Here is a 16,599-nt window from a genome sequence, read left to right on the forward strand (position 1 = left end):
GTCCCTGGTACGCTCTGTCCTCAGAACGTGAACACGCCTCGGCGACTCTTTCCTTGAACTGTCCCCTATTCCCGCGCCTCAACCCCGATCCAGTGGAAGAAAAAGGTGGGACGACCACCCGGACCCGACTTACCGGAGCGAACCGCGCCGGGCCAGGAGGAATTGAAGATGCCCCGCGCGTTCCTGGTGAAGAAGCCATGCGTTTCCACGTGCAAGAGGAACTGGAGCGAGCTCCCGGACGAGGAGCGCGGGGAGATCTACGTGCCAGGTGAGGCGCCGCGGGCTCCTGGCCCCGGAGGGCGGGGCGCACGGACCAGCGGTCGGCGCCGGTCAGTCCCGCGTGGGGACGCAGATTCTCGCCGCGGCTCGACCCCCGGCGCGGAAGGAGCTCGCGGGTGGGGGAAGGGGACTCCAAACCGAGGCTCTGCCGCTCTCAGGCTCGGGACCTCCTGCCCGCGCCGCACTACAGGGGACGCAGCGGGGTGTGTCACCGCTCAGGCGACCTCCTGGCTTTTCCGTCGTAAATCCAGAAAACCCAGGTTTTCATGAGGCGGGAGAAGAGCATTGGAGCGATGCCACTTTGGAGGGGAGGGCGGGGGGATGGAAAAGAGCGGAGCTGGAGTTTCCGCTGAAACTTGGGCAACATTGTAAAAGAAAACTTGAAGCTTTAGTCGCCCCCGTAACGTCGGTAGGGTTGAGATAGGAAGGGAGATTCAGGACCACAGGAGCTGCTGGGAAATAAACCTAATGCACCTTGCTTGCCCTTGAGATGATCCCACCTCGGTTCAGCCCCGCGATGACACTAAGTAAAAAATGGTTCTAGAGCCTTAAGGTACATACTCCAGGAAGCTGGTGTACCTAGTTTATGTAGGGAGTACGCCTTGACAGCCTGCATGTCAACTTAGAATTGAGTAACTGGAGTTGTCTCTTCCTCCAGCAACATCTTCCTCTGAGACCCTAGAAAACTTCTGCCCCTTCTGTCCCAATACAAAACTCCCCCTCCCCTGTCCTGGGGGCGGGGGCAGAAGCCTACTGCCCTGCGTCTCCAAGGGGGCGGGAGGTGGGGGGGAGAGGTGGTAATTAACCAACCGACTTTGACCCTTGATCTGCAGGTTCTCTGGCTCCACCCAGGCTTTTAAGAAAGTGGGGAACTGAGGGTGGTGAGTGAAGGGCCCTGTGTGGGTTCTTGCCTCAGTTTTCCTCTTGGGAAGCTGTTAGAGTCTTGGGTGTAATGGTGGTTTTTGCCAGACCTTTCCGGATCCAGTGGCTGGTAGGATGTTTTACAACTTAACCTTGTATAAGGCTCTGTAAGGCTACTCTGAAGGCTTTTAAAAGAGGAAATGGGCTGGAAGGCCTTAGAATCTCCTGTGAGGGGGAACAGGAGGCAAAAAGGGAAGGGATCCTCCTCACCTGAGGTGTGGACTTGGGATTTTGTGATTTCTGCCTGGCTACATATTCCGGTCAGTGCTCCACCCAGAAGGACACAGCCCGTTCCTTGCTCCAGCCCTCCTCCCCAAGCTGTGTTTGACTTGCTGCTTAAGTGCTCCTTAGGATCTGATAAACTGAACTTGGACTGTGTTAAAGGTGAGCTTGTCTTGAGCCAGGCTCAGAGTGCTGTTATTTTTAGTTTTATTTCACATCCCGGTCAGTAACAGACCATACGTTGACTTTTACAAAGGACAAAGATATCTCCTAGTTCAAATCATTAAGACTTCCGTGGGTTCCAGGAATTTTCCTAGTACAGATCTGAGGGACATGGAGACCAGAGACTTGGTCCCATTAGGTAGATAGGAAGCCTCTGGGTGGTCACTGCCATCTATGACTGCTGTCCTAATGACATGCAGGTAGGTACTTCCCTCTCTCAGGACTGCCCAGGGTGGGCAATAAGCTCTTGTAAGAACTACCCCCCCCCCATTGCTGAGCCGAGAAAGTCCTGTGGGTAGAAGTTACAGGACTTAATTTTCCTTCTACTTGTCATATGGCCCCCTGGAGCTACAAGTTTTTCCCACAGTTTTGGAAATTAAAAAAAAAGGGGGGGTGGGGGGAATGGACTCATTCTATGCTTGAATGCCTCAGATGGCTGGAGTGCAGGGGGTGTGTTTTGTCTCCTGGCTGAGCCATTCCACTAGCAGCCAACCATGACCCCAGGAGCTGGCTGGGCACGTTTCTGTCACCCTACTTCACAGGCTCTTGGAGCACGTTTTGACTAGCTAAGCAACGACCCCATTTCCAGTGGGAGGGCTGGGAATACAGGAGTGTGTGAGTTCTGACCTTCCTTCAGGGGCTCCCTGAAACCCTCAAAGCATCATGGAGACCACCTGGAGGGGAAGGTTTGCCATATATTGAGGATGCTAGGTTGCTGAGCCTGACTTGGAAAATGCCCTTCACAATCCTTTCAACTATCCTCCCCACAAGCTTCTAGAGTCTTCTTCCAGGGCAGTCACTGTCATTCCTTCAGCTTTGCCGAGAGCTGGCATCCTGCACCAAACGGCAGGCAGGTGAGGATATGACTCTATTCTCCACTGGAGACAGCACAGTTTAGGGGTTCACTTGGCTCCTCTCCACCACCCACCTCCTCTTCTGGTATGGGACTCTATTTGTACGTGTGTTTACTCTGGTGACAGGAAGGATGGCAGATTGGGAGCAGCATGAAACAGGCCCTTGTAGCTAGGGGTGAATACCATTCCTGCACTATGGAAGGGAAGAAGGGTTCAGGGACTTGCCTAGGAGTGGATCCTCTAAGGCTGGTCCTTGCTGACTGAAGTCACAGTCAGGAAGGGACCTAGGGACAGACTGAGCCTGAAAGCTGGAACTCCAGGATAATTCCAGATGCCTCTTCTAAGCTCTGAGTTCCCCCACTTCCAAGCATCCCCTCTGGCTAATAATCTGGCTTGCTGTTCTGTCTGGCAGCACATATCTAAAGCTCAGAAGCTAGGTGCAGTGCACAAACCTATAATTGCCATACTTAGAAGAAAGCAGGAGAATCTGGAGTTCAAAGACAGCCTCAGACACATAACAGCCTCGAGGCCAGTCTCGGCTATCTGAGACCCTATCTCAGACAGACAGACAAACAAACAAACATGCTGAAGCCCTGCCCTAGCCAGGCTGAAGTGCAGGAGCCAGGGTTCCTCCAGATAAGATGGCCCAGCCTGGTGGTGCTGCCTGTTGGATAGTGAAGGAACTTGACCACTCCTTTCATTGTTTGAGACAGAGTCTTACTGTGTGGTCCTGGAACTCACTTTGTAGACCAGGCAGCTCTGGAATTCAAAGATCTACCTTCAGGACAGGATTTCTCTGTGTAGGCTTGGCTGTCCTGGTGCTATTTTGTAAACCAGGCTGTCCTTGAACTCAGAGACCTGCCTGCCTTGGGCCACTCTTGCCAGGCTGAGTGGGACCAGCTGAAAAGTCAGCTGTGGGTCGCTACTTCGTGTAGCATTGTGGAAAGAGAGCTTTCTAACAGCTGCTGAGGGCACTGGGCAGTGAAGGGGTCAGCTAGGTTCTCTCCTGTCTTAAGAGACACCGTCACCCAAGCTGCTAAGATATTTGCCCAAGTGTGGAGGTAGTAAGGCAGAAGCTGTCAAACTGTCCCAGAACCGATGGTGACGGCGGGGTGCCAGGCTTGTGGAGAAGAGGGAGCACAGCTTAGCCGTAGCCAGTGTTTGTGCCATTGTTCATTTTCGGCACAGAGCATATGACAGGCAGGTGGAGCCTGGCCCGTGCTGGCTCAGAGGGTGAAGGGGTGGCACAGGAAGTACAGTTCTCATCCCACCAGGGCCAGTCCCCTTGTTGCTGTGAGAACCAAAAGGGCCACAAAAGGCTGAGAGACAGGCGCCTGTGCTGGCACTACAGCATCTGCAGCAGGCTGTTGCTGTTACTTTCAGGTAACTGCTAGTTGACCTGCAGGTCTGAGGGAGCTGAGCACAGGGGACCCAGCCCTACCAGACCAGTGTGTAAGGCAGCCTGCGGCAGAACTACATTTAGAACACAGCTGGTCTGCGTGCGCACCCCAGCACCTGCGTGAGGATCTGCGGACCCAGAAGTCCATGCATCCGCACATCAATTTAACTTGCTCTCCCCAGAAAGCTGGGGACTCAGGCCTCGTGGGCATCTCTGTCTTGAGGCCTTTTATGGGCTAAGACTTGGCAGTCTGTCTGATATGTGGGCCGGTGGCTGAAAGAAAGCCCTGTGGAAGGTAAGGCAGGAGATGGCCAGTGGGCAGGCTGCCGTTTCAGATCTGGTCTGCTGCTCCAGGCCAGCTCTGTGACATCTCCCAGGTAAAGGCAGGGAGGAGGCAGAGGGCTAGCTGGGCTGTCCTTGTCACACTCAGTGTCTGTGGGCGGAGGTGATGAGTAGTAGCCACAGTGGTCACTGCCTTGCCGGAAACATCTAATTAGGAGACAGGAGCGCCAGCAACACCCAACCAGTTTTGCCTCCTGCCACTCGGTGATACTCAGGATAGGCGGATAGCACACAAGCGATAGCACCCTGTACGTGCAGCCCTGGTAGAAACACTTGTGGGGGTGGCAGGGAGACAGGTTTGGTGGGATGGGTAAGTTGAGGCAAACATCCCCACCCTGGCAGATTTACCGGCCTTTGCTCCAGGTAGACACAGCATGGACCAGCCAGCTCTGTCCTGTCTGCTGTCCTCAGCAGCCTTTCCAGGGCTGTGCAGAAGAACAAAGATGGGTAAGGGCTACTCCTCTACAGTGGATCCTCAAACTCTTAACTCAGCTTCCCTCATAGAGCCAAGGAGCCAAGTATGACAGCTCAGCTCACAGGCTGTCTGTCACTACCGCTGCTGACCCCATCTCCAGGGCTTGTGGCTGGGCTGGCTTTCAAGTCTCACCCATACCAACTCAAACTGACAGACTGAGGATGGTAGAGAGGGCCATTTTTCTCTACTTGGGGTGAAAAGTGGAATTGCTGGATGGCGGCATACGCCTTTAATCCCAGGGCCTGGGAGGCAGAAGTAGGCAGATGTCTGTGAGTTCGAGGCCAGCCTGGTCTACAAAGCAAATGCAAGTTCAGGACACCCATGGCTGTTACACAGAGAAACCCTGTCTCCAAAAAACAAAACAAAACAACAAACAAAAACCAAGAAAAGGAAAATGGAAATTGTCATCTACTTTTGGACTTTCATTCAGGGCCCGTCTGGTGAGTGGGTCTGAGAGCCACCACTACTCTGACCCCACTCCACCCAGCAAAGGCAGACTCTTCTCTGAAAGTTGGAGCCAAGCACCAGTCAGCATGGCTCAGAGAGGTGGGATGCCAGCTCAGGTGCCGGACCAGGGCTAGGAGCGGGTGAATCAACTCCTGGAATGAGGTGTCTCATTAAGGTGCCCCCCCCCCACGACAGACGGACGCCAGCGCTAGAAGAACGGGTTCTGGGAGGCAGGCGGGCACATTCTTCCTCTGTCAGACCTTTGTTGTGTTTTGAGGGGGCGAGAGAACCTCTCTTGAAACTCAAGTACTTTTATGTTTATCTTCCCCCACGGTCCCCCAGAAGAGGTTCCGGCAATAACCTGGGCCTGGATCCTTAGCCCCCCAACCCGCAACTACCATTGACATCTTTGGCTTGGAATAGAGTGTTCAGAGGGCCTAGCTTTTGGCTCTGAAATCCCAGTCTATCCCAGTCAGTTGGACTCATTCATCCTTTCTGGACTGGGCCCCCTTTTGATTTTTCCTTCTGAAACTAGGAAACTACCTAATTTATATGTTTTTAAGTACAGAGCTTAGGTTGTACTGACTAATTGGAAAATTATACTTGTCCGAGCTCTGTTGGCCTGTGTTTCTTTGCCTGTCCTATAAGGATTGGAGCTCGAGGTCCCAGCCCAGCCTTGCAGGCCTGGTCCGTTTAGTTCAGTTTAGTTCAAGGTGTTTGTTGAGGGGAGCGGCCTTGTCAAAAGGCTGCCAGGTATCGGTGATGCCACAGCACTGCCGGAGGGTGCTGAGCCTTGACTGCCACAGTGAGCGGTCCCGCAGTGGGGGAGGGTTGTGTAAGTGCTGGGCAGGGTGCCCAGAGACTGTTACAAGCATCCACCTGCTGCTCCCTGACCTCCTCCCTCTCCACCCACCTGGCCTGTTTGCTGACAGAGTTGTGCCCGGCCTGAGCCAAGGAGTCCTGATGGGCTACAGTACAGTGGCATGATTGGAAGGAAAGGCTCGGACCACCCAACCCAAAAGGTCTGCCTATAGAAGAGACCCAGAAGGGTCCATGCTGCCAAGGATCCTTCAAGGACTAGAATGAGTCTGAAGGAGCTTTCTCTGGCCAGGGCCTCCAGTGGTGCCCTTTGTCCCGAGAGTAAGGACATGCTGGAATCCAGGGCGACTGGCCCAGGTGGGGCAGGCGGACACTTTGCTGCATAACAATTGGCAACGCAACTCAGTCCTCCCAGTTCCGCTAAGACGAGTTACTCAGGGGGCAGTGGCTCTTGGCTGGCGTCACCTGTAATTACCTTAATGGGGCAGGAGGGCGGTGCAACATCTGATGGCCTAGGGGGCCGCCCTGCTCTGCCACATGCCTGCAACTGGAGGAAGGGAGGCAACAGATGCCAGGTTTTCCTTGCTTGGAAACCCTGATAGATCTTTTCTCCACCCACCCTCACCTAGCTGTTCTTCTCCCTCCAGTCAGCCTCGGCTTTTGCCCACCACAGCCCTACCGGGAACCAGAGGCATCAGTGGCCGAGCCCCCTTCTTGCCCCCTGGCCTTGGACATGAGCCTTCGAGACTCCAGCTATAATGCAGCCCCAGGGACCTGCGTGGTGGCCCAGCTACCCCCTGAAGATGTGAGCCATCTGACAGATCCCCAGAGCAGAGACCAGGGCTTCCTACGAACCAAGATGAAGGTAATAACTTTATTCTGTCTTGAGGTCCAGGGACATGTTTAAAAACCCATGTCTAACCCACAGATAGGACACAGGAGGGGCAAGATATGAATCCTGGATTTTGACATTTGCAGAGAGATGAAGTGACAGCATTTAACCCTTTAGAGTCTAGATCAGCAAGTGATCAGGTCTCATTTCTGGCCACAAAAGATAGGAAAGAAGAAGAGCCACCCCTTTCCATGGAGTCCAAGGTGAAGAGACTAGAGCCAGGCCCAGCTGTATCTTGCAGAATCCCATATGGGCTGCATGGAGTAAGAGGTCTGAATCAGTGGGGTAATTAGCATTCCTTAAAGCATATGGCAGTGACCAGGCAGTGACCAGGGCAGGAGCAACCCCTACCCCACCCTCAGTCATGCTCAGTAGCATATGAGGCAGTACTGATGGCCGCTGTGGAGGAGGGGAAGCAGCCAGCTGACCTGGCTGGGTCAACACTCCCAAAAGCCCCAGGCCCCGGGAGCACATACCAGCTAAGATCTAACAGAAGGGTGTTCTTCTAGGGCTGGCCCTCATGACAAAAGACTATATATAGCTGGGAGGAGTGTGCTGTCCCTTCTTACCTGCAAAGAATGGGGTAAATTATGGGGGTTGGGGACAGGAACAGATTTGGATGACAAGAGAGGCTGTGATTGGTCAAGCTGCACTCATCCTCTCTGCCAGTCCCTCCTGGGCCCCTCAGACCTCTGCAGCTATGGGAAAGAGATCATAGGACAGGACAGCAGAGACAGAAGACTAGGTCCTGTTCCAAAGGATCTTAACTGGCAAGAGACAGGAAATTCCCTAGAATGTCAAAAGCAGGCTAGAGGGAAGGGTGCCCAAAGAACGTGTGGTATGACAGGTACCTAGGATCTCAGGTGAATGGCTGGCGGCAGGCCCCTGACGGGACCAGGCAAGCACTGGATGTGAACAGAGTTAAGGAAAAGGCCTGGCCACTTGGTCACACCTTTGTGGTCACACCTAGAATGCTGCAGCAGCTACTTGAAACAGTACTGGGTAATGTCACCAGGGATTGAGTCACTTGACCCAGACAAGGAACAGGAGGGTGGTAGATATGGAGTGACACCTGCAACGGGCAAGGGATGGTGACGTTAGTCTTCCCACCATTGCATGAACTTGAATTTTCCATGATTAAAAAAAAAAGCCAACAATGGTGGCTCATCAGTCTTCCGGTCCTCTCCCAGATGTCCCAGGTTCAATTCCCAGCACCCACACGGCCTTCTCAGCTCCAGTTCAGAGGATAGGACACACCTTCTGGCCACCGTGGGCACTGGATAAGCATGTGGTACACAGACAAACACACACAGGCCAAACACTCATAAACATAAAATATTTTTTTACAGAAAGAAAGAAGAATACTTCTAAGGCTGGAGATGCAGCTTAGTGGCTTTGCACACACAAACAAGCCCTGAGTTCAGCCCTCACCCTCACACAGGCCAGGCATGATGGCACGCTCCTGTAACCCCAGCACTTGGGAGATAAAGGCAGGGGGATCAAAAGTTCAGAATGACTGTCTCTAAAAAGGGGTTTTGGGAACCCCATAGGAAGTTGGTCCAGTAGCCGAGGTCCTTCGCAGCTCCTTTTGGCAGATGTCACAGGCTATGACTTCTGGGTGGGGCGGAAGGAGCTGGCATCTGGTAGCCTGAAGTCCTAATTTCTAAATCTATGCCACAAATAATGTCTTCACTCACAGGTAACTGTGGGGGACAGTCCAAATGGAGACCTTTTTACCTGTCACATCTGCCAGAAGTCCTTCACCTACCAGCGCATGCTCAATCGACACATGAAGTGTCACAATGATGTCAAGAGGCACCTCTGCAATTACTGTGGGAAGGGCTTCAACGACACCTTTGACCTCAAGAGACATGTCCGAACCCACACTGGTAAGTAAAGTCTGGCCAGAGGGATGCCTCAGACCCCCCTGGGACCTGAAGGCACACCCTAGGCTCACACCAGGGCAGAGTCTGACATAAACAGAGTCTGATACCAGAGTCACTCAGAAAACTGGCATTTAGCCGGTTTAGCCTTGGTCACTTTGCCAGTCAAGTGTCCTGACCTTTCTGTGTGTGGATGCTTCAGATGGGCTCCATAACCTCTATCAGGTCCTGATGCTGACCCCTGTCGTCCGCAGGTGTGAGGCCCTACAAGTGTAGTCTGTGTGACAAGGCCTTCACCCAGCGCTGCTCTCTGGAGTCTCACCTCAAGAAGATCCATGGCGTTCAGCAGAAGTATGCGTATAAGGAGCGCCGGGCCAAGCTGTATGTGTGTGAGGAGTGTGGTTGCACATCCGAGAGTCAGGAGGGCCATGTTCTGCACCTCAAGGAGCACCACCCCGACAGCCCACTGCTGCGCAAGACCTCCAAGAAAGTGGCCGTGGCTCTGCAGAACACTGTCACGTCCTTGCTGCAGGGCAGCCCGCATCTCTGAGCAGCACAGGCCCTGGGAAGGACCAGGTTCACTTCCCTGCTGCCCAGCCATTCACCTTCCTGCAACCTCTTGCTAGAACACCAGTGATCGGGACCAGAGCTCCAACGTTTCACTCCAGGCACACTTGCACAGTTAGGCACTGACTTCCGCCCTATTTGGGAAGTCTGTCTTACAGGCAGAGCTTGGGACCATGGGTGCCTGTGTCCGGGCAGGGGTGAGACCAAGTGAGTTAAAAGAGCTGCTTAGAGACAGGCCCTGTTTTGTAGCAGCAGAACTTTGCAGATGTGCTGAGAGGGGACCCCGAGAACAAGATGGGCAACGGATCCCCATGGAGAGCAGGATCGAGCAGCAAAGAGCATCCTGGCAAACAACTGTGGCAGTGCTGGCAGCGGCCCTCGGGCAGCAGGGCTAACTCTCAGGGTTCCAAGGGCTCTCTGGCCTTTCATCAGAGGCCCACATGTGAACAGCCATATGCATGTTTGTGTGTGTGTCACACTGCTCTGTGTGATTAATTCACATGTGCATGTGTGCATGTGTGCTCCTGGTCTTTCCACATATCACCTCACTCATAAGAAACCAACCACAAGGTGCCAAGGAGGTTTTATTTCCTTTTTTTTTTTTTTAAAGATGACAAATGTACAGATATTAATATATTTTTGGTGCCCACAGTAAGACTGTTTAGCAAGACTAAAAGGGGGAGAAGCTGGCTTTTTCTCCACCCCCATTGGTTCTATTTATCCTGGACATTTCAAACCTCCTCTGTGCCTTGGTTCTGGGGTGGTTATGCAGACCCACCCTGTTCTCTGAGATGTTTCATTAAAGACTTTCCTCCTGCTTTGCCCAGAAGATGTACTACTTCTCCTGTCCCTCCCCTGGACAATGCCTCGTTTCTTTCTTCCCTCCCTGGCTCCACATCCTTCTCAGGGCCCCTGTTTTCCTGCTAAGCCTGGTGACACCTGACTGGGTGTGGCCCAAGGCTGAGGGCTGGCCCTACTACTGATGCTCTTCAAGCAGATGGGATGGCGAGTTGACACCAAGTCCAAGTCCACATCTGAAGTACTAAGGCAAGAGCGATAACAGGCTGGGAGTCTAGGTTTTTTTCTTCGATAAGTCAAAAATTCTTGAGTAGCAGCAAAATTTGAGACAGAATAATAATCCACATAGCAGAAACTTTTTGAGAGGGAGAGCATGTCAACAGCTAATAAAACTTCTCTGTTGTCTTTCTTCTGTTTTCCAAATGCCTTTGGACCGAGTGGCTCCTCTGAGGGAATGGACATTTGCCCACTGGTGTGTCTGGGTATCCTGCTGAGACCAAAAAAGGGGTTGTGGTCAAAGGATGTATGTCTCATGCATCCAAGGAGTTACAGCCAACCCACAGAGAATAGAGACTGAGCCCCAATGCATGGCAGGTTGGGAAGCCTATGAATGCTAAGCAGTCCAGCCTTACATACAACCTTATAATATGTACCCAAACTCAGGATATGACCCTAGCTGTGGGCTCACTCAAGAAATGGCTCTTCCTAGACTATCTCTGAACTGAGCATGGACTGATCTAAAGGCTTGTTTCATTTTTCCGTGTTGTGTCTGGGCTGCTGCACTCTTAAGTTCTCGAATGTAAAAATCACCATGTCCGGAAGCACTGTGTTTACATCTCTGTAAGCTCATTGCCAGTATGGGGCCAATATGTAAGCTTTGTGTTGTGTTGTCTTGTTTTATAAGCTCCCATCCAACTAGGAAAGAGAGAGAACTGATGTTTTCTGTATTTCTGGGGTTTTGTTGTCTGTGTGTTCCTCTTGGACCTTTTTTCTTCATGCAGAGAAATTCATTAAAACAATTGCTGCTTCTTGCCAAATCTTTTCCCTTCTCAGTCCCCTGGGTTTATGACAAGACCCTGACCTGAGCCAGGGCATGGAAACAAACTCCCTGCACTCAGGAGGCAGAGGCACAGATGGATCTTTGAGTTTGAAGCTAGCCTGGTCTACAGAGTAAGTTCTAGGCCAGCCAGGGGTACATATACCCTGCCCTGTCCTGAGCTAGGAATTGTAAAACATACTGGACTTTCTTAAACAGGTGGATGAGAAGCTGAAGGTCAGTCTTGGAAAGAACTTGCCCCAACTAGATGGAGGATGCTAACCCCAGTACAGCCTACTCTACTCTAGAGGATGGGAGGAGGTCTTTCTTGGGGTTTCTTCGTCTGCTGATGCTTAGGTATCCCTTGAGAGCCTCTGTGGGCTTAGGGCCTCCAGCACTTGGTAAACACTTGGGGCACTTATCCTCTTTCTAGAACCTTGCCAGGGTTGGACCAAAGGACACAAAATATCATTTCCAGTCAGATCCTAGGGAAGACCACACACACAGTACTTGTCAGTCCCTGGCACACACACTTTAGGCAAAGTTCAGATGTTAGTGAGGTGATGTGGGCTCCCCACCAAAAATGACAATGCAGTCTTAAAGGTGTGGTCTCAGCTGGACATAGTGGCACAAACCCATAATCCCGACACCTGGAGACTGAGGCAGGAGGATTCAGAATTGGAGGCCCCTGGGTGGTAGGATCAGTGGAAGGGAGCAGGGCTTGGGCGACTCCCAGCTTCTCAGTTTCCTCATCTATAAAAGTATGGGCCGTAGGTTGGAAAGTCCCTTTCTGCTCTGAAGAGTCTGAGGCCTCACTTCAAAGTCCCTCTGAAGAAGGGTCCTGACAAATCACAATGGAGATGAGGTTGCCAGAAGCTGGCAGAAAGCCCACTGAGGACAGGAAGGCCAGGCAAAAGTATGGCCTAGGAGGAAGGAAATTTTCTTTTTAAAAATTATTATTGCTTTGTATTTCAAGACAAGGTTTCTTTGTTTAGCCTGGTAATCCTGGAACCAGCTCTGTAGACCAGACTGGACTCGAACTTACAGAGATATACTTGCCTTTACCTCCTGAGTTCTACGATTAAAGGCATGAGTCACAACACCCATTACCACCCTGGCTTGTTCTGTTTCGTGTGAGACACAGCCTATCTATCCATGGTTGTTCTGGAACTCTATGTAGACCAGGCTAGCCTCAGAATCACAGAGATCTGCCTGCCTCTGCCTCCCAAGTGCTGGGACTAAAGGTGTGCACCACCACTCCTGGGTTTTTATTATATTTTATCGTGTGTGTGTGTGTGTGTGTGTGTGTGTGTGTGTGTGTGTAGATGTGTGTACACAGGAAGTACACAGAAGGCTGAGGATAACTTTGGGGAGCCAGCCATTCCTTTCTACAATGCTATAGGTCCCGAGCATCAAAGAGGTATTCAGATTTGGTGACGAAAACCTTTATCCACTGAGTCATTGTCAGGAATCACTACAAGGTCTCAATCCTGATTTCAGGCAGGGGAAAAAGAATCTCCAAGGCTCCTCACACACAATTCCATGACACTGGGTAAAAGTAATGTGGTCATTACTTCTAGGTCTAACAGTCATTCCTAAAAGGCAGAGCTGGAAGGAAGTACGTGTGTGTGGACAGAACAACAGACAAACACCGGGATGTGAGGATCAGCTGGGAGGCTGTGCCTGGTTCTGTCTGGGGTGGCGAAGACCTGGCTTACTGCAGGAAGGGCCTTTCATGATCCATCCTCTGGGTCTACTCCCCCAGGTGACAGTAGACACCTAAGCTGTCCCAGGGTCATGTCCAAAACCAACAGGCTTCCTTCCCACTCCTGCAGCCTCTCCCTACATCACTGAATTCTGTCTGGACTTTCAGGCAGGAAGGGCCACGCAGGCTCTTCTAACCCACCAATGTGTTCTATACCACTGTGTGTACCCTGCCCCCTCCTGCAGCTCCCCTCAGGGACACCAGGCTGGAGGAATAAAGGGGCCATAACAGAAGCAGAGCCAGAGGATTAATTGAGTCAGGTATGGAGACCCAGGCTGGGGACACACTGGATCTCCCTCGAGCCAGTGGAATGATTCAACGTGGAGAGGCAGCTGAGTTCAATTCCCAGGACAAATACAGTGGAAGCAGAGAACTGGCCCTTGCAAGGTGTCCCCTGACCTCCATGTATGCACTGTGATGCCTTCATGTGTGCACGTGTGTGTGCACACAAATAAATAAATAATAAACAAACAAACAAAATTCTAAAAACACAACAAATCGGATCTTAGTATTTGTCAGCCAGTTTTCTCCTCATCGACAAAGCTGGATGAATGAGTGCCCGCCGTCCTTCCCTCTCCTCCTCCATCTCAATACACATAGCTTTTCATACAGTATTTTTGGACTATAATGGACTTGGTACCTGAAACCATGAAAGCTGATTCCTAGAGAGAGGGGCTTCTATAAAATGGCTGTATTTATTCCTACTCAAATCAAATTTTTTTCCTTTTCTTAATTTTTATTTTATAAAATACTATTATAGCTCACAAAATTTGTTACATAATAATATACAATGAATACACATTTCTTTCTTTCTTTCTTTCCCAAGAAGGACTGAGCCTTCCACATTTTGGCCTTCTTTTTGAGCTTCAGAAAGTCTGTGAGTTGTTTCTTGGGTATTCAGAGGTTTCTGATGCTAGTATCCAATTATCAGTGAGTGCATACTATGTGTGTTCTCTTGTGACTATGTTACCTCACTCAGGATGATATTCTCTAGTTTCATCCATTTGCCTAGGAGATCAAACTTTTAAAATGCAATAAGACTTTATCTCAAATCATCAAAAGGAATCTTACGGGTGATCAGAGTTGTGAGTGGCAGTGGCCAAGGACACTGTGCCGTCTGTACCAACCCAAACACCAGCCTCACTTTCAGCAGCAGACTTGAGGGAGAGCCGATAGTGGACACGAGCCCTTCTGACCCCCCCAACCCCTACTGTCAACAGAGGAGAAATCCAGGCAGTGCTGCCCACAGCGGACAGTAGGTGAGTGACATTGAGGATCCAGGCTACTAAACAGTGCTGACTGTCATCACAACAGTAGAGAGCATTGTGAGACCCCCAACATTCATGTGAAGACCCAAACAAGAGAAGTTCCTGCGTCACCAAAGGGAAGCTGCGTGTCACTTGCTATGAACTCAAGAGTTCATACATAGCCCAAACAATCTTGTGACCACAGGTAATCACTACTTCCATTTATTGAGCTCCTACTATGCACGGGGCCTCGGGATGCTGGGGTTTGTCTCTGACATCACCTCTAATCCCTACAACAACCTGCAGAGGTAGCTATTATTGTGACTATTTTTAGACAAAGAACTGAGGCTCAGGGAGATGAACCATCTTGCTTCAGGTCACACTCATGAGTGAGCACAATCTGAGCTGGATCTGCCGTACTCCAAAGTTTGGCTCTTATCTCTGGAACTTTGCTGTTTCTAAAACAGGAGGTCCTTTCTGTTTTCTTCTGATGGTTCTATGGCCACCGAGCACTGGACCAAGTGTGGTACAGAGAAGCCTTGGGGGTGCGAAGGTGAATAAGACCACCCCCTCCCAGAAATTCACATCTCTTGGGACAAACATCTCAGTTCATGCACAAGAAGGGATTGGCTCGCCTGTGGTGAGCAGACAGACAGCAGGTATGACAGAGGCCCAGGGCACGGCATCCAATCCCCTATGGTCACTGCTCAAGCAGATTCCTCTCCAGCTCTTCCGTGTCACTCCATATGGACACTGAAGAGAATAAGGGAGCGAAAGGAAGGTCAGGTATTCCTGCTGATCACCTCTCCCATCTGCTGCCTCTGTTACACATGGCATCTTACTGAACTTTCCTTTCCCGAGGAGCTGTTAGTGTCACTTTATAGACAGAGAGACGGGTCTACCGAGATTAAGAAAACAGCCCAGGTTGCCAAGCAGAATGTGTGTGCTCTCTCTAGAGCACAGGTTTCCCTGGAGGTGTGCAGATGTGACAAAGGGTAGTGTGGACACAAGAAACCTGCTGCCAGGAGGAAGCCAAAGACCTGGAAGGGAGACCGAGGGTACCAGGCACAACTGTGTCTGCTAAGGCAGCAGCAACCGCAGCTTTGCTACTCGGTCCCCACCTCTACACGACAGGAGAGGATGGCAGAAGGAAACTTCTTGGGAGGTACAGAGTAGACCAGAATGTTCCAAAGCCACATCAGAGCCCTGTGAACTCCCAGCACCCACCCCAACGTACCCTGACCTCCTCCCTAGAGTCCCACTTTTCCACAGCCCTGTTAGAAACTCACTTCCTCAGCTCTGCCAGTCTAGCCGGCTCAAGCCCAGCCCTCTTCCTGCCTCCTCCGCTCCTGGGGGGACTCTAGGTAACAGGCTTAGGCGCCTCCCCTCCCCACGCGCATCAGCGGATGAGTTGGATGAGGGATGAGTCGCTGGAAGAGACCAGGAGAACTGGAAAAACTGGAGTCCCTTCTGCCAGCGGCACAAACAATCTGCCAGCCGTAATAACAGAGCGAAGGATCGGGGCCCACCTGGGACTCAGAAGAAGGCAGGCTGGCCACCCCCAGCCTGTGCAAGCACAACCCTGCCATCTAGAGCTCCGCCCAGAAGCAAGAGGGACCTGCAGACAAGGGGTCTCTGTTTCATTTCCATAAAAATATAACACTCCTACACTTCTACCCTCCCTTGGGGAGTTCCAAGAGGTGCCTGTTAGAACCAATGCGTGTATCACTTGTGAATGGGGTCTAGAATAGGACATCAACATGTGTCACTAGCATGCACCATTTTGGTTATGTTTTCTTAAGGCAGGGCCTTACTATGTAATCCTGGCTGGCCTGGAACTATGTAGTATAAACTGGCCTTGAACTCACAGAGATCTGCCTGCCTCCGCCTCTGAGTGCTTTGACACCTTTTTGATGACATTATTTATTCTTCCTGGAAACCAGGATTAAATGAGGTATGTGCCACCTCACCCAATCCACCTGGTTATCAGGTAACATTTGCAGTCTTAATATGACAAGTTCTTGAACAAATCAAGATGGCAAATAAATAAAATCCTCTAGTACAGGACAGGGTGGTAAGAGTTTTTATATAGCAATAAGAAAAATAAATTATACAGCATACAAACTCACACACACAAACTAGCAAATAAACCATACATGGCAGCTCACAATTGTTATCCCAGCCTTTGGAGTGGAGGCAGGAGGATCAAAAATTCAAGGCCACCCTCAGGTATACAGTGGGTTTAGCACCAGCCTGGGCTACATAAAAAACATCCTATTTCAAAAAATATTACAGTCATTCTGTAATTAAAAAAAATAAAATAAAATAAAGAGACCAAAATGAAGCATGGTGGGACAGATCTTTAATCCCAGAGCTCAGGAGACAGAGGAAATGAGTGTGAGAGTCTGGGGTTAGCCTGGTCTACCCAGCA

The 16,599-nt window shown here is 51.0% G+C and overlaps 1 protein-coding gene across 1 annotated transcript; it reads left to right on the forward strand.

The window, feature by feature from the left end:
* Window positions 1–168: 168 nt before the first annotated feature.
* OVOL1 (ovo like transcriptional repressor 1) lies at window positions 169–9,305 on the forward strand (the record flags this gene model as incomplete). The annotated part of the gene is made up of 4 exons (XM_080911698.1): window positions 169–268; window positions 6,628–6,845; window positions 8,572–8,761; window positions 9,010–9,305. The coding sequence occupies 4 exons, from the start codon at window positions 169–171 to the stop codon at window positions 9,303–9,305; spliced, it is 804 nt and encodes a 267-aa protein (XP_080767824.1).
* Window positions 9,306–16,599: the final 7,294 nt, after the last annotated feature.

Source organism: Micromys minutus (assembly GCF_963924665.1).
Source record: "Micromys minutus genome assembly, chromosome: 2".
Lineage (NCBI taxonomy): Eukaryota > Metazoa > Chordata > Mammalia > Rodentia > Muridae > Micromys > Micromys minutus.